General features: G+C 42.0%; 1 protein-coding gene across 3 annotated transcripts in view; it reads left to right on the forward strand.

The window, feature by feature from the left end:
• The window catches only part of LOC311111048 (cGMP-dependent protein kinase 1-like), a gene marked incomplete at both ends in the record, with an annotated part of 156,999 nt that overhangs the window by 129,771 nt on the left and 5,966 nt on the right, over positions 1-21,262 (forward strand). For all 3 annotated transcript variants that reach the window (XM_084153743.1, XM_084153744.1, XM_084153742.1), the window contains 2 exons: positions 6,835-6,900; positions 7,763-7,837. In XM_084153743.1, the coding sequence (XP_084009869.1) occupies positions 6,835-6,900; positions 7,763-7,837 (141 nt within the window). The remainder of the gene's footprint in view (positions 1-6,834; positions 6,901-7,762; positions 7,838-21,262) is intronic.

Below are 21,262 nucleotides of genomic sequence, written 5' to 3' on the forward strand. Positions count from 1 at the left end.
CTTGCTCAAGGGCACATCGACAGATTTTTCACCAAGTCGGCTCGGGGATTAGAACCAGTGATCTTTCGGTTTCTGGCACAATGCTTTTAACCACTTAGCTACCTGCTTAGGACCCCAACGTCTGACGTAGCTTTCTTTTCATTCCTTATTACCTCGTCTTGTTTGGTCAAACTCACAAAACTGACATTTGACCCCAAAATGCTCATGTGTGATGTTTCACGAAATGTCCTCTTGGATCACTGAGATTACGATCTGTACTTATCTATTTCATAATTATTATTATGTTTTTTTGATCATACAGTACATTATGCATTTTACCACAATTTCCACAAAATTATCATTACTGCAACAGTCCAAAAAAGTAATAAAGAAATCAATTTCTAATATGTTTTTTAACATTGCTCCTCTAATGAAAAGGCCTGAGTTAAACCTAATATTGAAAATACAAATATGTAAAATGAAAGTACAATTAAACCACACTTTTCCCCAATTAGAGCTTTTTAGCTGTTTCGGGAATGAGAAGGCCAAGTGAGGTAAAGGGGGTGTTTGGGAATAAAAACCTAATTCAACAGGCATATAAATAATAATATAATGCCATTTAGCAGACGCTTTTATCCAAGGCCACTTACAGTCATGTGTGTATACATTTTTACGTATGGGTGGTCCCGGGGATCGAACCCACTACCCTGGCGTTACAAGCGCCATGCTCTACCAATTGAGCTACAGAGGACCACAAAATAAACTTAACCTCTACTACTTCTCTAGATGATGCGTCATGGGTGAATAAAACTTTATAAAAACACTGATTTTAGTTTTTACAGGAACTTGAAAAAGTGTTACGGTAAGAGATGTCCACAGGCACTGTGTTTGTACATAATACATATTATAGTTTAATTTAAACTTCAACTAGTATACAATTATTATTATTTATGGACAAACTACAAAAACATATTGTGTTTTTCTAAAGTAAAACTGTATAAAATGACCCGAGAACATAATCCGGACACATTTCAGTAATGAGAATTTGAGGTGAAAATGTACAGAATTCAGGTGGAAGTGTAAAATGTATTTAAAATAAGACACTTTGCAAAAAACTAGACATCTTAGTCCTCAGAATGGTAGTTGGTTTTTGCAGATGGATCATGGTTTTGTAACTACATTTGCTACAGAAAATTTGCTGCACTTACATGCACACACACACACACAGGTGCACTGCACGTGAGTGGAAAAATAAGGGATGTAGCTAGCACCATCTTGTGGTGACTGAATGAGGAACAATCCCCATTGAGCTCTATTTACCTATGTGAAGCAAACAGTTACAATGCATATTGATGTATTGATCAGAAGTAATGCAGACAACCATTAACTGTTTAAGCAATTATTCACTGAGAAATCGCTACCCATTTGGAGTGAGAGATACAGTGGGGAAAAAAAGTATTTAGTCAGCCACCAATTGTGCAAGTTCTCCCACTTAAAACGATGAGAGAGGCCTGTAATTTTCATCATAGGTACACGTCAACAATGACAGACAAATTGAGAAAAGAAAATCCAGAAAATCACATTGTAGGATTTTTAATGAATTTATTTGCAAATTATGGTGGAAAATAAGTATTTGGTCACCTACAAACAAGCAAGATTTCTGGCTCTCACAGACCTGTAACTTCTTCTTTAAGAGGCTCCTCTGCCCTCCACTCGTTATCTGTATTAATGGCACCTGTTTGAACTTGTTATCAGTATAAAAGACACCTGTCCACAACCTCAAACAGTCACACTCCAAACTCCACTATGGCCAAGACCAAAGAGCTGTCAAAGGACACCAGAAACAAAATTGTAGACCTGCACCAGGCTGGGAAGACTGAATCTGCAATAGGTAAGCAGCTTGGTTTGAAGAAATCAACTGTGGGAGCAATTATTAGGAAATGGAAGACATACAAGACCACTGATAATCTCCCTCGATCTGGGGCTCCACGCAAGATCTCACCCCGTGGGGTCAAAATGATCACAAGAACGGTGAGCAAAAATCCCAGAACCACACAGGGGGACCTAGTGAATGACCTGCAGAGAGCTGGGACCAAAGTAACAAAGCCTACCATCAGTAACACACTACGCCGCCAGGGACTCAAATCCTGCAGTGCCAGACGTGTCCCCCTGCTTAAGCCAGTACATGTCCAGGCCTGTCTGAAGTTTGCTAGAGTGCATTTGGATGATCCAGAAGAGGATTGGGAGAATGTCATATGGTCAGATGAAACCAAAATATAACTTTTTGGTAAAAACTCAACTCGTCGTGTTTGGAGGACAAAGAATGCTGAGTTGCATCCAAAGAACACCATACCTACTGTGAAGCATGGTGGTGGAAACATCATGCTTTGGGGCTGTTTTTCTGCAAAGGGACCAGGACGACTGATCCGTGTAAAGGAAAGAATGAATGGGGCCATGTATCGTGAGATTTTGAATGAAAACCTCCTTCCATCAGCAAGGGCATTGAAGATGAAACGTGGCTGGGTCTTTCAGCATGACAATGATCCCAAACACACCGCCCGGGCAACGAAGGAGTGGCTTTGTAAGAAGCATTTCAAGCTCCTGGAGTGGCCTAGCCAGTTTCCAGATCTCAACCCCATAGAAAATCTTTGGAGGGAGTTGAAAGTCCGTGTTGCCCAGCGACAGCCCCAAAACATCACTGCTCTAGAGGAGATCTGCATGGAGGAATGGGCCAAAATACCAGCAACAGTGTGTGAAAACCTTGTGAAGACTTACAGAAAACGTTTGACCTGTGTCATTGCCAACAAAGGGTTTATAACAAAGTATTGAGAAACTTTTGTTATTGACCAAATACTTATTTTCCACCATAATTTGCAAATAAATTCATTAAAAATCCTACAATGTGATTTTCTGGAATTTTCTTTCTCTTTTTGTCTGTCATAGTTGACGTGTACCTATGATGAAAATAACAGGCCTCTTTCATCTTTTTAAGTGGGAGAACTTGCACAATTGGTGGCTGACTAAATACTTTTTTCCCCCACTGTATATTCCAATCTAGATCATCAGTTGCTTGTCATATTTCTCACACAAACAGTTATATAAGATCATTGTCTGATATTAATACAGCATATTTAAGGTGGTAAATATATGGAAAATGCAGTGTTGCAACATGAGTACAGTATGGTCTATTCCTTATCTGAAGCTAATGAACATAAGAGTTGAAAGATGACATCATTAAAATGTATGTGGGACATATGGGAAAGGGCTACTGTAGCTCTGCTGCCATTAAAAGACAATATATGAAACAGATATAAGAAATAAACTGTCCCACATTTCACAGTAATGAGTGAAAAATTCCTTTGTGAAATGAGAGTATTTGAGTCATATTAATCCAACTCTTCTGATGGTCATACTAATGCTACCGTAGATTGGACTGACCCATTTGATTGTAATAGGATTCATAGCTTTTCCCAGAAGAAGAATCTGTACAAATTTCTGTTTAAAATAATGTGTCATAGCGACACTTCCAGAAATATATTTTATGGAGTTTAGAATGTCTGTTTGCTGTAAATAACTCTAAGATACAGGGAAAAGCTTTTTCAAAAGCACATGTATTTTCTCTATCCCTTGTATTCTCCCTAAGGACATCTAAGAAGCATGTATGTATCCTCAGAAGGACACAGTGTCCACTTATTATTGTAACCATTTACCAACAAGTCTTTGTCTTGGGGCGTCTTGAGCAAAGCAGTCCACTCAACGTTTGCTTTGATGGTCAAGCATGTATCTCAAATTGAAATTAAGATCACAGCTTTTTCAATGTATGCTTTTGATCAGGGGGCTTCAAGCTAGGCTTTTAATCAGAAGTTAATGGTGTGTGTCGATGCTTATGAAACTCAATATCTGTGTGATAAAGGGAACTCTACATTTCAAGACACTGACTTTGATCTTTTGCTACAATATTTGCAAATCACAGTCTGTTCTCTTAGCAGTGATACTGGAGTGTGTGTGTGTGTGTGTGTGTGTGTGTGTGTGTGTGTGCGCCTGCGCATGTGTTTTCATGCGTGTGTATTTGCGGAAAACAGAAATTGTTCCACTCTCCTCTTAGGTTATAGTATATCACGTACACAAATCTTGTTGGTAGTTCTAGGAACAGAGGTACCTCAAAACATAGTTGTTGTCCCCGATAGGGCAGCATAGTATCTGATTTCACATTCTTGTATGAGCTCCCATTTGAGGTGTAGATCCATCAACAGTTCAGACGATGTGTGCTATGCTTCGGGTAGAGAGTGTGTGTGTGTGTGTTTGTGTGTGTGCGTTCATGTGTGTGGGTTGATAGGAGGGTCAGGAGAGGATGAGAACTTATTTAAAGAGTGTGACATCATTGACAGAGAAGGGAACAATGTGATTGGTGCTGGTCTCAGGCCCCACCCCAGCCTGTATTTTCATAACCCCTCCTTGGGACACCAGATCACCATCCAATTACCAGTTGAATTCAAACACTCGACTGGAAGTGAACACCGCTGGCCGGCTCTCTGCTGTGCTGTTCTAAAGGACATTTCAGACACATGTACATCTCTCTCTCTCTCTCTCTCTCTCTCTCTCTCTCTCTCTCTCTCTCTCTCTCTCCGTCTCTCTCTCTCCGTCTCTCTCTCTCCGTCTGTCTCTCTCTGTCTGTCTCTGTGTGTGTGTTTACAAGCAATTGTGAAGGTGTGCGGTGACCGGAGTAAATCAATTGTTTGCAGAGGTTAACAGACAGTAGAAATTGTTCCACAACTACTATTGTCAATATCAACTAAATTATATGACAGCCAAAAACGCTCCCCCGGCAACCAAGGGAGAAGCGGAGAGCAGGTGATGGAGACCCCCTCTAATATGAAACCCTGCAGGTCCCTTAAATGGGTAATCCAGAGTTTAAACAATAAGAAAGTCACCCCCATTCTTTCTGTAAAAAGCTGAGGGATGGGGTTGGATATCAAATTCATAGACAGAGCTATAGATGCAAGGACTGACCATCATCCATGATATAAAATTATAGTTTTAACCATGTTTTGAGAATATAAAGTGTTTGTTTACATTTACTTTGTTTACCGACCATAGAGTAAAGCAAGCTTATATTTTGGGCTCTGATGGGATACGACAGTTGAACTAAGCTCACAAGACATTTCTAAGTTATATCCTTCAAGAATCAATGGGTACACATCATTAATTTATAAGTCCAAAAATGGATGTAGCAACTACAGATTGCCCCTTTAACAATTAATCTATCTATCCCACACACCGGGCTGTATTGGGTTGTTGATTTCTTAATGAAAGGGAATCACCATGGTGTGTAAATAATACAGAAACTGTGCACCTTTTATGAGGCAAATTAGCGCGGCTAGCAGCTTAGTCTCTCTGTGTATGTACTAGTTAAAGGGCTCTGCTCATTATCTGAGATAGAAAACAAAATAGATTTTGTGCGTGTGTGTGTGCATGCGTACGTACGTGTGTGTGTGTGTTGGGGGTTTCTTTCTTCCAACATGGAAAAAGCAATGTACCCTGTCCTCTTGAGAGGCATGTGTATCTGCCAAAACACTGTTGACAACAGTAGCACAATGGCAGAGAGGCTACATTTGGCACAAAGTCCCAATTCACACCCAGCAGGTGTTTACGATGGCAAGTACTAGGATGTACCACTCAGGGACTGGATTTAGTTCATTTAATACCCCCTTCAGCCTCCCGCCTCCCTCCCTCTACATGCTCTGTGCATGCCCATGTGAGAAAAGCCCCTGTCTCTTTCCTCTTTAGCCAAATATTTACCCCAACACTCCTTAATGGTTGCCTCTTCTCTTCTCCTCACCTCTCCTCCCTTTTCCACTGGTGAAACCCTTGTCGTTTCCAGCAGCTGTGACCTTTTTTAGATAGGGAGTGTGTGTTTGGGTTTGGAAAGTGGGTGGTGGTGGGGGGGTGTATGAGAAGGGCTTGTCACCTAGGTCCATGTGAAATAGGTTGCGTAGCAGCAAAAACATATGGGTCATTCCTCCCCTACTTAGACACCAGAGTGTGACTTGACTCACATGTCAACAGCTCTAATGCTGATACACGTTCTCACCGATCCGGAGTAAAGCTTGATTCCGTACTTGTTCAGTACTGTATTTAGTACAGTATTTAGTATAGTATTTAGTGTATGCTCATCTTTTGCCAACAGAGTTTTCCTGTTATGAATTTGGATAAAGTGGAATACTGTATGGACTCCTCCAGCTGCTGTGCTAAGTGTTAGGTTTCAGTGTGTCTTAGAGTGGTCTTCACTTGACCCTGAGATCTTTTAAAGTGTGTATAGACAGCTTGCGTGGACTCGCCTACCCAGCTGTAAGTGTAGATTTGAGTGTTCTCAGTGATACGGTAGAGTGTGTGTGTGTGTGTGTGTGTGTGTGTGTGTGTGTGTGTGTGTGTGTGTGTGAGAGGACTGGCCGTGCTAGTTAGACTGGAGGGGCCATGGAGTCCTGGGACGGCTCAGACTCTGAGAGCGACTGGGGAGACGAGTCCTCGGAAGAAGAGGATATCGATGATGTCACTGACAATACAGAGTAAAGCTGGTTATACTTTTGTCAAGCTGGTTATATGTATTTGTCAACACAAAGCTTGACAATCCTATGATGAAATGTTTCTATGGCAAAGTCTGTGTTTCTTAATGTATCAAATGTCTTTCTACTGTGTATTATTTTATTGATTGTAAAGCAGTGTTTTTATTGTGTAATAACAATTTTTTCATGTAATTTTAAGCACATACCTGGTCATTAATGTTTAATAAAATAAAGTGCTGCTGTATTCTGTGTAATGTTTGTCACTAATGACCGTATGTGTGTTCTGTTGCAGGGAGGACATCAGAACAGCAAACGTCATCGCTGCAGAGGCTGTTACATGTCTGGTAATCGACAGAGAGTGAGTGTTCAAAACCTCAGTACCTTCTCTTGTATTCTGAAACGTTTTTTTATCATTTGGTCAAGAATCTTACATAACAAAAGCCATTTAGCAGACACTTTTATCCAAAGCAACTTACAGCTGTAATGTAAGCGCAGGGCTGGGTGGTATCAGGTTAGCCCCTGTTATGGAGCAGGCCTCTCATGGGCAACCCTTAGTAAGTGAGTCATCTGAATTAGATAATTATTATGGTCTGTCAGTTTGTCACACAGATCGCTAATGCTCTCTCACCTCACATAGCCAGCTTGGCATTTGTGTCACCCAGAACTGTTTGGGTTAGGGGCCAGGGTGAGAGAGAGGTTAGCGGTGGCAGGCAGCCTGCAATCTATCTTTCTGGAGGGAAGAGAGAGGGAGGGAAAGAGAGAGAGAATGAGAATTAGGGGATAATGGTGAGAGGGAAAATCCAGCACAGATGTGTGTGTGTGTGTGTGTGTGTGTGCGTGCGTGTGCTTGTGTGTGTGTTTGCATGTCACCTTGTAAGTATTTTGGGTCGAGGATTTAGCCTTGGCAGCCAGGGTTGTCAAATGGTCTTTCAGCTGTAAACATCTCAATTGAAATGTATCTTTATCATTATTATCCTTCATTTTCATATTCATCAGTATTTGCTTAATGATTTATGGGTCTAGGGTTCAAGCACATCCAAACAGATATGATATGTGTGGGGAACCTGGGGATTATAAAGTGATCAGGTGGTCTTGGGTTCTTATAAAGTGAGACCAAGTGGTTTCCACTTCAAACAAACAACAATCTTACCAAGGTTTATTAAATATTCATAAAGTTTTAATTGGTACTATAAAGACGCAATACACTTCCTGTGTTACAGCTCCTTCAAGCACCTGATTGGAGGGTTGGAGGAGGTGTCCAGTAAAGGCTGTGAGGATGCGGAGGCCAAGGCTAGGTAAGTCCCCTGTCTTTCTTTCACTGTCTACTCATAACTCATCCTATCAACTGGCTTTGCTTGGCTTTGTGGTTTGATCAACTTAAGGTATGTTACATAACAATGCAATTCTCTGGTGACAGACCTGGAAGTGAAGGTTGTGACCTCTACCGCACCCCTTGGAGAAACCAATATGTTATCTGTAACCATGGAAACAGGAGCATAGCACCAGACCCCGGGCACCCTGGCACAGGGGCACCTTGGTGCTGTGGCGTGTTCTTGTTGGCATAAAGAGATGCCAGCTCAGAGCAGGGTAATGTAGTGATACAAGGTGAGGAGAAACCAGAACCCTGGTTGAAACACAGGACAGACTGACCGCAAAGCTGTGAGTAAAGTAATATAATATATAATTTAGCAGATGCTTTTATCCAAGGCGACTTACAGTCATGCGTGGATACATTTTACTTATGGGTGACCCCAGCAAGAATCGAACCCACAACACTTGGCATTGATAGTGCCATGCTCTACCGACTGAGCCACACAAGACCAAATAAATACAGCTCTAATTCCTCTGTCACATCAAAAAGATGTGCCTTTGTCACCTTGATTAAAATGACTTTTTCACCATCACGCTACTGTCGGTTGTATCCCCGGAGTTTCCTTTCCCGTTCGTTACTTCCTGGGAGCCGGTCATTGGGGGAGATTGAGAAGCCCGAATCAGACCGCCACAGAGATGGAACCTGTCTAATTGGCAACAGCAGGCTTGTCGCCACACGGCAACCGCATCTTAACTACAGCTTCTCGCTATTTAGGAGAGTCGCCTTTTCCTCAACACTACATTTCTTGTTCATCATTTGATTATTTCCTCAATGAAGAAAGGGTGGTAGTTCTCACTTTGACATAAAGAAATATCCTCACCACAGTTTGTGGAACGTTTGTATTAATTTCTGTCACTTAAGCAGATGTTTCTATCCAGAGTTTAGTAACACAGGCAAAACCTACAACTGAGTTTTGAGTGTGTGTTTGAGCTTGGACACATCGTGTATAGAAAGGGTCTAGTCTGTTCCAGGCTCCAGTCCCTGATGTGATGAAGGGGAGGTACTGGCAGCTGTGTCCCATCAGAAGATCTCATGGGGGACATTGGGAAGCACTCTCCCTCTCTCTTCAGGAAGCAGGAAGCATTGGAGCAATAGATGGGGGCTTGGAGGGGGTGTTAGAGGTTAGAGTGTTTGATACATTATAAACACTCACATACAGATACACACATGCAGGCAAGCACACACTCACGCATGCACACACGCACGCACGCACGCACACACAAACAGACAAGAATTACATAATTCTTTATGATCTTATCTGTCTACTGTTCACTAATCCTTTAATGTCAGCAATGTAGTTGTTTTATTACACCTTAGGGAACTCTTTTGGTAGTATTATGTTATTTGTTGGAAGTCTGTGTGGTATTTAAACATGTTATAAGCCTTACATACTGTACTTCCATACCTGGCTGTGTGTACCTCATATGGTACATTGGAAATGTCAGCCTCTCTCATACTGAAATTCTTATTTTTGGGGGGGAACTACAGATGATTATGTCTGACTCAATATTCTTTGTGTAGAAAAGATAAATAATGGTTTACTGTTTTGCTTACATCCTGGAAAGAGACAAGAATGGAGAAAGATACTTTGTGTTGGTCACTGTAGTGAGGCCCACGTCTGAGGAAGACAGTGAATGGAGTCTTTGTCCTGGAACCTACTGTACAATCTGCTGCATTGTGTCCAGTATGATACATTGGTAATGTCTTTCACAATATTTCCATCCCAGGTTGTGCAGTTGGATTCAAGGTTCACCCGCCCGCAATTGCTAATAACTCATCCGCAACTGCCCGACTATTATGTTATAAAGTGAAAATCTGATGCCCTCACCCGACCCTAACCCGCAAATATATAAAATATTTTAGTTCGGCTTGGATGCATATTTTATGTGGTTGAAATAGGACTGCACGATTAGTCGAATTCAGATAGAAATAACGATATTGACATGTGCAATATATCCCAAGAGGCTGCGATTTTCTTCTTTCTTTGACACTCTGTTAGGGAATGAACGTTATTTATAATAAAGGTTACATGAAGAAAATCGGACCTCTCTAAAATGAAAATGGATGGCCCTCCCTTCAGCAAAATATATTTTACCTAAACCCTAGAAAGAAATCAAGTGACCCTCCCCTATACCCAAAATAATAATTAAAACAAAGTGGATAGCAGAGAAGAAGTCTAATGTCTACCCGCCCTTCTTGGACAGACCAAAACCTTAGATATGCAGTTTTAGAAACTGTTCTTCGTACTGTAAGCATTACACGGCAACGCAGGAATTTTGATAGAATACAGGGCTGCGGGCCAGAAGGTTGTGGGTTCGTAGACCACCGTAGACAAGAGTAGGGGTGGAAAGATCTCCTTCATATTAAAAGCATTATTCTATTATTGTATTTGCAGGGCCGAGAATGTTTTTCCTTTAATAAACATTTCATGCAATTCTACATCATTTTACATATTAGCAGAACATTTTTTAATACCACACAAATTACAGAAATTACAAGCTAAGAATGGACAGAGAGATAGGCCTATTTGTTCATCTTATCATGTTTCTCCGATGCCAAATCAGTGTGTCTTGTTTGAAACGAAACTGTCCCTGTTTGCAAATAATTACATCTGAGACATCATTTGGAATCTGGCATGGTACTTTCAAAGGTTAGGCCTACCTTTTGACCCCAGACAGAGTAGAACTACCGATGCAAAAAATGGAAGCATTAACTGCTGGCTACTCTTCTTCCGTGGCTTAACCCAATGAGAGAAGGTCACAAGTTTTTTCCTAAAAGCTGTCTGGCTTTTGTACAAAAAGTGAATAGCTTAATCAATTGATAGTGATATAATTAAATTACCAAGCAAAGTCAATTTTTTGTCACCTCAGCTACAGAAGGTTGTAGCTCAGCCTCTGAATGTCAAAGAAATTAAACAATTATACAGTATCCCCATGTGCATCAGTCACGTCTTTCCCATGTATTTTACAGCTTGTTTCTAGGATAAAGCATTGCGGACCAAAGCGCTGTTATAGAATCAGATCCGTTTTATTTTCTTCAAAACATTAAGCTAACAAGGGCTAGGCCTATCCTTTTTGCCATTTTCTTTAAGAAAAGGTAGGCCTATGGCATACCCCCTATATTTGAGTTTTGGTTTTAACTTAACAGCCATTCACTGACATGCATGTAGGCTATTTAATCAAATCAAATAGAATTTATCACATGCGCCGAAAACAACTGATGTAGACTTTACAGTGAAATGCTTGTTACGAACCTTTCCCAATGATGCAGAGTTTAAAAATCATACAAAATAAAATTGTAACTAACACAAGAAGGAATTAAATAAAATGCACAGGAATAGAGCTATATACAGGGAGTACCAGTATCAGATGAATGTGCAGAGGTATGAGGTACTTGAGGTAGATACAGTTGAAGTCGGAAGTTTACATACACTTAGGTTGGAGTCATTAAAACTCGTTTTTCAACCACTCCACAAATTTGTTGTTAACAAATTATAGTTTTGGCAAGTCGGTTAGGACATCTACTTTGTGCATGATACAAGTATTTTTCCAATAATTGTTTACAGACAGATTATTTCATTTATAATTCACTGTATCACAATTCCAGTGGGTCAGACGTTTACATACGCTAAGTTGACTGTGCCTTTAAACAGCTTGGAAAATTCCAGAAAATGATGTCATTGAAGCTTCTGATAGGCTAATTGATATCATTTGAGTCAATTGGAGGTATACCTGTGGATGTATTTCAAGGCCTACCTTCCAACTCAGTGCCTCTTTGCTTGACATCATGGGAAAATCAAAAGAAATCAACCAAGACCTCAGAAAAAAAATTGTAGACCTCGACAAGTTTGGTTCATCCTTGGGAGCAATTTCCAAACGCCTGAAAGTAACACATTCATCTGTATAAACATCATGGGACCACGCAGCCGTCATACCGCTCAGGAAGGAGACGCGTTCTGTCTCCTAGAGATGAACGTACTTTGGTGTGAAAAGTGCAAATCAATCCCAGAACAACAGCAAAGGACCTTGTGAAGATGCTGGAGGAAACAGGTACAAAAGTATCTATATCCACAGTAAAACGAGTCCTATGTCGACATAACCTGAAAGGCCACTGAGCAAGGAAGATGCCACTGCTCCAAAACCGCCATTAAAAAGCCAGACTACGGTTTGCAACTGCACATGGGGACAAGATCGTACTTTTTGGAGAAATGTCCTCTGGTCTGATTAAACAAAAATATAACTGTTTGGCCATAATGACCATTGTTATGTTTGGAGGGAAAAGGGGGGGATTGCAAGCCGAAGAACACCATCCCAACCGTGAAGCACGGGGGGTGGAAGCCTCATGCTGTGGGTGCTTTGCTGCAGGAGGGACTGGTGCACTTCACAAAATTCATGGCATCATGAGGAAGGAAAATGATATGGATATATTGAAGCAACATCTCAAGACATCAGTCAGGAAGTTAAAGCTTGGTCGCAAATGGGTCTTCCAAGTGGACAATGACCCCAAGCATACTTCCAAAGTTGTGGCAAAATGGCTTAAGGACAACAAAGTCAAGGTATTGGAGTGGCCATCACAAAGCCCTGACCTCAATCCTATAGAAAATTTGTGGGCAGAACTGAAAAAGCGTGTGCGAGCAAGGAGGCCTACAAACCTGACTCAGTTACATCAGCTATGTCAGGAGTAATGGGCCAAAATTCACCCAACTTATTGTGGGAAGCTTGTGGAATGCTACCCAAAACATTTGACCCAAGTTAAACAATTTAAAGGCAATGCTACTAAATACTAATTGAGTGTATGTAAACTTCTGACCCACTGGGAATGTGATGAAATAAATAAAAGCTGAAAGAAATCATTCTCGCTACTATTATTCTGACATTTCACATTCTTAAAATAAAGTGGTGATCCTAACTGACCTAAGACAGGGGATTTTTACTAGGATTAAATGTCAGGAATTGTGACATGTACAGTCTTGGTTAAAAGTTTTGAGAATGACACAAGTATTGGTCTTCACAAAGTTTGCTGCTTCTGTGTTTTTGGATATTTTTGTCAGATGTTACTATGTTATACTGAAGAATAATTACAAGCATTCCATAAGTGTCAAAGGCTTTTATTCATGGCAAGGTGCTCCATCATGCTGGAAAAGGCATTGTTCGTCACCAAACTGTTCTTGGATGGTTGGGAGAAGTTGCTCTCAGAGGATGTGTTGGTACCATTCTTTATTCATGGCTGTGTTCTTAGGCAAAATTGTGAGTGAGCCCACTCCCTTGGCTGAGAAGCAACCCCACACATGAATGGTCTCAGGATGCTTTACTGTTGGCATGACACAGGACTGATGGTAGCGCTCACCTTGTCTTCTCCGGACAAGCTTTTTTCCGGATGCCCCAAACAATCGGAAAGGGGATTCATCAGAGAAAATGACTTTACCCCAGTCCTCAGCAGTCCAATCCCTGTACCTTTTGCAGAATATCAGTCTGTCCCTGATGTTTTTCCTGGAGAGAAGTGGCTTCCTCGCTGCCCTTCTTGACACCAGGCCGTCCTCCAAATGTCTTTGCCTCACTGTGCGTGCAGATGCACTCACACCTACCTGCTGCCATTCCTGAGCAAGCTCTGCACTGGTGGTGCCCTGATCCCGCAGCTGAATCAACTTTAGGAGATGGTCCTGGCGCTTGCTGGACTTTCTTGGACGCCCTGAAGCCTTCTTCACAATAATTGAACCTCTCTTCTTGATGTTCTTGATGATCCGATAAATGGTTGATTAAGGTGCAATCTTACTAGCAGCAATATCCTTGCCTGTGAAGCCTTTTTTGTACAAAGCAATGATGACGGCACGTGTTTCCTTGCAGGTAACCATGGTTAACAGAGGAAGAACAATGATTTCAAGCACCACCCTCCTTTTAAAGCTTCCAGTCTGTTATTCTAACTCAATCAGCATGACAGAGTGATCTCCAGCCTTGTCCTCGTCAACACTCTCACCTGTGTTAACGAGAGAATCACTGACATGATGTCAGCTGGTCCTTTTGTGGCAGGGCTGAAATGCAGTGGACATGTTTTTGGGGGATTAAGTTCATATTCATGGCAAAGAGGGACTTTGCAATTAATTGCAATTCATCTGATCACTCTTCATAACATTCTGGAGTATATGCAAATTCATAAAAACTGAGGTAGTAGACTTTGTGAAAATTAATATATGTGTCATTCTCAAAACTTTTGACCATGACTGTATTTGGCTAAGGTGTATGTAAACTTCCGACTTCAACTGTATGTACATGAAGGCAGGGTAAAGTGACTAGGCATCCGGATAGATAATAATAAGAGTAAAATAAAGAAAAGAGTAGTAGCAGCAAATGATGATTATAAAAGTGTGTGTGTGTGTGAGAGTGCGTGTGTGTATGTATGTGTGTGTGTGCATATGCGTGTGTTGTGTATGTGTGTGTGCATACATTGCATTCTGAAAGTATTCAGACCCCTTGATCTTTTCCACATTTTGTTAGGTTACAGCCTTATTCTAAAATGGATAAAATAGTTTTTTCCCCTCATCAATCTACACACAATACCCCATAATGACAAAGCAAATACAGGTTTTTCAGAAAAAACTGAAATCACATTTAGGTAAGTTTTCAGACCCTTTACTCAGTACTTTGTTAAAGCACCTTTGGCAGCGATTACAGCCTTGAGTCTTCTTGGGTATGATCCTACATGCTTGGCACATCTGTATTTGGGGAGTTTCTCCAATTCTTCTCTGCTGATCCTCTCATGTTCTGGCAGGTTGGATGGGGAGCGTCGCTCCACAGCTATTTTCAGGTCTCTCCAGGTATGTTTGATTGGGTTCAAGTCCGGGCTCTGGCTGGGCCACTCAAGGACATTCAGAGACTTGTCCCAGAAGCCACTCCTGCGTTGTCTTGGCTGTGTGCTTAGGGTCATTGTCCTGTTGGAAGGTGAACCTTCGCCCCAGTCTGAGGTCCTGGAGCCGGTTTTCATCAAGGATCTCTCTGTACTTTGCTCCATGTCTTTTTCTGAGGAGTGGCTTCTGTCTGTACCATAAAGACCTGATTGGTGGAGTGTTGCAGAGATGGTGTCTTTCTGGAAGATTCTCCCATCTCCATAGAGGAACTCTGAAGCTCTGTCAGAGTGACCATAGGGTTCTTGATCACCTCCCTGACTAAGGCCCTTCCCACCCGATTGCTCAGTTTGGCCAGGCGGCCAGCTCTAGGAAGAGGTGGTTCCAAACTTCTTCCATTTAAGAATGATGGAGGCCACTGTGTTGTTGGGGACCTTCAATGCTGCAGACATTGTTTGGTATCCTTCCCAAGATCTGTGCCTCCACACAATCCTGTCTCGGAGCTCTACGGACAATTCCTTCGACCTCATGGCTTGGTTTTTGCTCTGACATGCCCTGTCAACTGTGGGACCTTATATAGATAGGAGTGTACATTTCCAAATCATGTCCAATCAATTGAATTTACCACAGGTGGACTCCAATCAAGTTGTAGAAACATCTCAAGGGTGATCAATGGAAACAGGATGCACCTGAGCTAAATTTTGAATCTCAAAGCAAAGGGTCTGAATACTTATGTAAATAAGACATTTCCGTTTTTAATTTTTATACATTTGCAAACATTTCTAAAAACATGTTTTCTCTTTTTCATTATGGGGTATTGTGTGTAGATTGATGAGGACATTTTTTTTATATATTCAATTTTAGAATAAGGTTGTAACATAACAAAATGTGGAACAAGTCAAGGGGTCTGAATACTTTCCGAATGCACTGTAAGTAGTGTTTGAATGTGTGAGGGATTTGTGTGGAAGTGACAGTGTGGTGTATGTGTGTGTGTGTGTGTGTGTGTGTGTGTGTGTGTGTGTGTGTGTGTGTGTGTGTGTGTGTGAGAGAGAGTGTGTATATGGTGTGTATATAATGTCTAGTGAGTGTGTGTAGGGTCAGTGCAAGATATAATCAGTGCAGATAGTTCAGGGACCCTTCATTGATTATTTTGCAGTCTGGCTATTTAGCAGTCTTATGGCTTTGGGGTAGAAGCTGTCTCGGAGCCTGTTGATCCAAGAGCCGATGCTTTGGTACCGTTTGCCAGATGATAGCAGAGTGAACAGTCTATGGCTTGGGTGGCTGGGGTCTTTGGCAATTTTTCGACACCGCCTGATATAAAAGTCCTGGATGGCAGGGAGCTTGGCCCCAGTGATGTACTGGCTGTCCGCACCACCAATTGTAGCGTATACCAATTGTTTGGTATTGTCATACCAAGCGGTGATGCAGACAGTCGATGATCAGGCCTACCACCGTTGTGTCGTCAGCAAACTTGATGATGGATTTGGAGTCGTGCGCAGCCACGCAGTCGTGGGTGAACAGGGAGTACAGGAGGGGACTAAGCACACACCCCTGAGGGTCCCCCGTGTGGAGGATCAGCGTGGCGGAGGTGTTGTTGCCTACCCTCACCACCTGGGACCAACCTGTCAGGAAGTCCAATATCCAGTTGCAGAGGGAGGGTTTCAGTCCCAGGATCCCTAGCTTGGTGATGAGCTTGGAGGGGACTATGGTGTTGAACGCTGAGCTGTAATCTATGAACAGCATTCTCAAATAGTTATTTCCGCTCTTGTTCAGGTGGAAGAGGGCAGTGTGAAGTGCAATTGAGATTGCGTAATCTGTGGATCTGTTGGGGCAGTATGCGAATTGGAGTGGGTCTAGGGTGTCTGGGGTGATGGTGTTGATTTGTGTCATCACCAGCAGGTTTCCTTGGAGCTCTTGGGAACAGGGACAGTGATTGTCAGCTTGAAACATGTTGGGATTACAGACTGGGACAAGGAGAGATTGAAAATGTCTGTGAGGACACCTGCCAGCAGGTCTGCGCAAGCTTTGAAAACGTGCCCTGGCATTCCGTCTGGTGGCCTTGTGATTGTTAACATGTTTAAATGTTTTGCTCACATCAGCCACGGAGAGCGAGATCACAGTCATCCGGAAAAGCAAGGCACATTGTTATATTCCTCGAAGCGAGCATGGTGGGTGGAGGAATTGACCTACAAATCAATGGATATAGCAGCCTATAGCCTAATTCCATCTGTCAAATAGGTAGGCCTACCTCTTATTTCTTAAATAGGAAGAAATAAGCTCCAACACAAAGCCCTCTTGTTGTTAGTAAAATCTAATTAAAATTAAGAATGTTTAAATTAATTATGCCTACTCGAATTTGCCTACTTTCAGCACCATGAGCTGTCCATTTCCGATTGTGCCACGGCTGCTGCTTCAAGTTTTAGCACCCCAATGTAAGTTACTCGAATCTGGCTTATTGTGAGGTCAATAACTCTGATAAATACATCATGGGTAAGAAACATATTGTTTATCAAAGTTGACCTCGGTCCTCCTTCTGATCTTCGCGCTCTCCTTCTCAAACTGTTCAGAACATAGGCTATAGGCTAGTCCGTGTTCAATATCAAAATGTATTTTCGGAAGAAGCCTTTGACTCTCCTCCTAAACTGCCACTGTAGGCCTACACAGCACAGCCATTGGTTAGGCAGCACACAAAAAGGTTTTTGATCAAGAAGAGCAGAGCAGGCCGGGGCTCAAGGTTGGAATATCCATTGCAGTGAATAATTCAGCCTAGTTTTATTTACACCGTCCCAGCAGCTATCTTAGAAATATGACTTTGCTCTGTGCTTCTCCGAGCATGCACTTCGTAGCCTATAGCCTATAGGCTATGGATCATTTGATTGAGACCACACTAAATAGCATATAGGCGCACTTGATATTTCAGAGAATCAGAGATGAGGGGCGGTATTGAGCACACGATATACAGTATAGCCTAATAAGCAACTAATTATAAAACACTGAGAAATATTGAAATTTCATCAATTACAAATGACTGAAATTGAAAAAGCATGACCCTCCCCCATTTTCCTCCAAGTAACCATCCTGTAGATTTCGATCCATCCCTTAATACAACAAAAACTAGACTACGGTGCCGCCTCCAATGAGATGCGCTAGACTTCGTTCATTCACTCTTTACATGCACAGAGGATGCTGATCAATCACAAGCTGGCACTCTCAGTCTCTGCACAGTTTCACTCTGGTGAGGAGAGAAACAGCTTTACCTGTGTGTGTGTCGGACAACATGAGTGCTGCTAACGACAACGTCGATTTGGTGCCAAAGAAGGGCGCATCTTCAGAGTAGGCCAATGGCAGTATTTAGTCTACAGGCAAACCGATGTCAACCAAATGCAAGTGTTGTGCAGAAAGTGCCTCAGACTTGTGACGACAACAAGAGGCAACACATCAAATGTATCATCAACGAGCTGTTTTCGCCCACAGGACTGGCGCTGACTGGATGTTTTTTGTTTGTCGCACCATTGTCGGTAAACTCTAGACACTGTCATGCATGAAAAGCCCACGAGGGGGGCCGTTTCCGATATACTGGATCCGGCGCGCCCGGCACCGACGATCATACCACGGTCAAAGTCGCTTAGGTCACTCATTTTGCCCATTCTAACAGTAACTGAATGCCTCGATGCCTGTCTGCCTGCTTTATATAGCAAGCCACGTGACTCACTGTCTGTAGGATCGAACCATTTTCGTGAAAGGGGTGGTGTACCAAATAAACTGAAAGGGGTGGTGTACCTAATAAACTGGCTGGTGAATGTATTTTGATGATCATGTTAAAAATGTGTTTGTTAATATGTAGGTGTAATAATCCTATGTATTATCATATGAAGCCAATAACAATGTTGGAAAAGATTAGCACAGTATGTATTCATTAATATGATCATATCTCACTTTAGAAGTGATCATCTCTACCCTGACAATTGTTTTAAACATGTCTGATGGAATTACCAAGTTTTCGACCAAGTGTTTAAAATTGCTATTCATAATCTCATTTGCAATATCTGGCCAAAAACATTGCAATTAAATATCATCCACACAGTATTTCATGACCCGTGTGCGGGTTATACATATGAGTCATTTAGCAGACGCTCTTATCCAGAGTGACTTAGAGGAGCAATTAAGTTAAGTGACTTTTCTTTTTCACTGAGTCGGCTCGGGGATTTAAACCAGCGACCTTTCGGTTACCTGCCGCCTTATGAGTTGAATTATGAGTCATCACTAATTTTTTCATCACACTGCAATTTTCTGCAATTCTATCAGTGGCGGTTGGTGCCGTTTAAGATGAGGGAGGATGATTCTTTTTTTGATGAGCATGGCCTTATTTCTATTACAGCATATTGAATGACTGCCATTCATATTCCATTCATCCAGCTCAATGTAACATCGATAGGTTTAGGCTACTACATGATACTCAAATGTTCCTTGTACCCATCATGAGGTTGCTACAACCTAGCTTATGAATGAAAATTTACAGTCAAGGTGACAGACAGTGACATTCAATACCACCTTGCACACTCTTGCCTGCATTTAGCTGATCTAGGGTGTAATCATTAGTCCAACACTTGCAAATGAGAGTTTCTTTGGACAAATTCAGGTATGTTTATGTCCATTTCGTTCCATTTGCTTCCGTTTAAGAAACGTTTTAAAACAGAATCGGCGGAGAGAATACACCCCTGATCACACGCAAGCACAATCCACTTTCATAGCAGCCACATACAAACAGCATGATCACTCTGCTCGTTGTATATATAATTCCATCTCGCAACTATCTACACGATGTCCTCCTCTAACCTTTTCCTTTCGCTAGTGGACTTCAGTGCACAACACATCAGCTAGTGACTAGGCGAAAAAACCTTTCCAAGCCAAACCTTCATATCATGACCGCTAACCACTTCACACAGCCTACATCCTTGTCACGTCATAGACAACATACAGTGGGGAAAAAAAGTATTTAGTCAGCCACCAATTGTGCAAGTTCTCCCACTTAAAAAGATGAGAGAGGCCTGTAATTTTCATCATAGGTACACGTCAACTATGACAGACAAAATGAGATTTTTTTTCCCAGAAAATCACATTGTAGGCTTTTTTAAGAATTAATTTGCAAATTATGGTGGAAAATAAGTATCTGGTCAATAACAAACGTTTCTCAATACTTTGTTATATACCCTTTGTTGGCAATGACACAGGTCAAACGTTTTCTGTAAGTCTTCACAAGGTTTTCACACACTGTTGCTAGTATTTTGGCCCATTCCTCCATGCAGATCTCCTCTACAGCAGTGATGTTTTGGGGCTGTCGCTGGGCAACACGGACTTTCAACTCCCTCCAAAGATTTTCTATGGGGTTGAGATCTGGAGACTGGCTAGGCCACTCCAGGACCTTGAAATGCTTCTTACGATGCCACTCCTTCGTTGCCCGGGCGGTGTGTTTGGGATCATTGTCATGCTGAAAGACCCAGCCACGTTTCATCTTCAATGCCCTTGCTGATGGAAGGAGGTTTTCACTCAAAATCTCACGATACATGGCCCCATTCATTCTTTCCTTTACACGGATCAGTCGTCCTGTTCCCTTTGCAGAAAAACAGCCCCAAAGCATGATGTTTCCACCCCCATGCTTCACAGTAGGTATGGTGTTCTTTGGATGCAACTCAGTATTTTTTGTCCTCGAAACATGACGAGTTGAGGTTTTACCAAAAAGTTCTATTTTGGTTTCATCTGACCATATGACATTCTCCCAATCCTCTTCTGGATCATCCAAATGCACTCAGCAAACTTCAGACGGGCCTGGCTTAAGCAGGTGGACACGTCTGGCACTGCAGGATTTGAGTCCCTGGCGGCGTAGTGTGTTACTGATGGTAGGCTTTGTTACTTTGGTCCCAGCTCTCTGCAGGTCATTCACTAGGTCCCCCCGTGTGGTTCTGGGATTTTTGCTCACCGTTCTTGTGATCATTTTGACCCCACGGGGTGAGATCTTGCGTGGAGCCCCAGATCGAGGGAGATTATCAGTGATCTTGTATGTCTTCCATTTCCTAATAATTGCTCCCACAGTTGATTTCTTCAAACCAAGCTGCTTACCTATTGCAGATTCAGTCTTCCCAGCCTGGTGCAGGTCTACAATTTTGTTTCTGGTGTCCTTTGACAATTCTTTGGTCTTGGCCATAGTGGAGTTTGGAGTGTGACTGTTTGAGGTTGTGGACAGGTGTCTTTTATACTGATAACAAGTTCAAACGAGTGCCATTAATACAGGTAACGAGTGGAGGACAGAGGAGCCTCTTAAAGAAGAAGTTACAGGTCTGTGAGAGCCAGAAATCTTGCTTGTTTGTAGGTGACCAAATACTTATTTTCCACCATAATTTGCAAATAAATTCTTAAAAAATCCTACAATGTGATTTTCTGGAAATAAAATTCTCAATTTGTCTGTCATAGTTGACGTGTACCTATGATGAAAATTACAGGCCTCTCTCATCT

Source organism: Coregonus lavaretus (assembly GCF_964263955.1).
Source record: "Coregonus lavaretus genome assembly, chromosome: 36".
NCBI lineage: Eukaryota > Metazoa > Chordata > Actinopteri > Salmoniformes > Salmonidae > Coregonus > Coregonus lavaretus.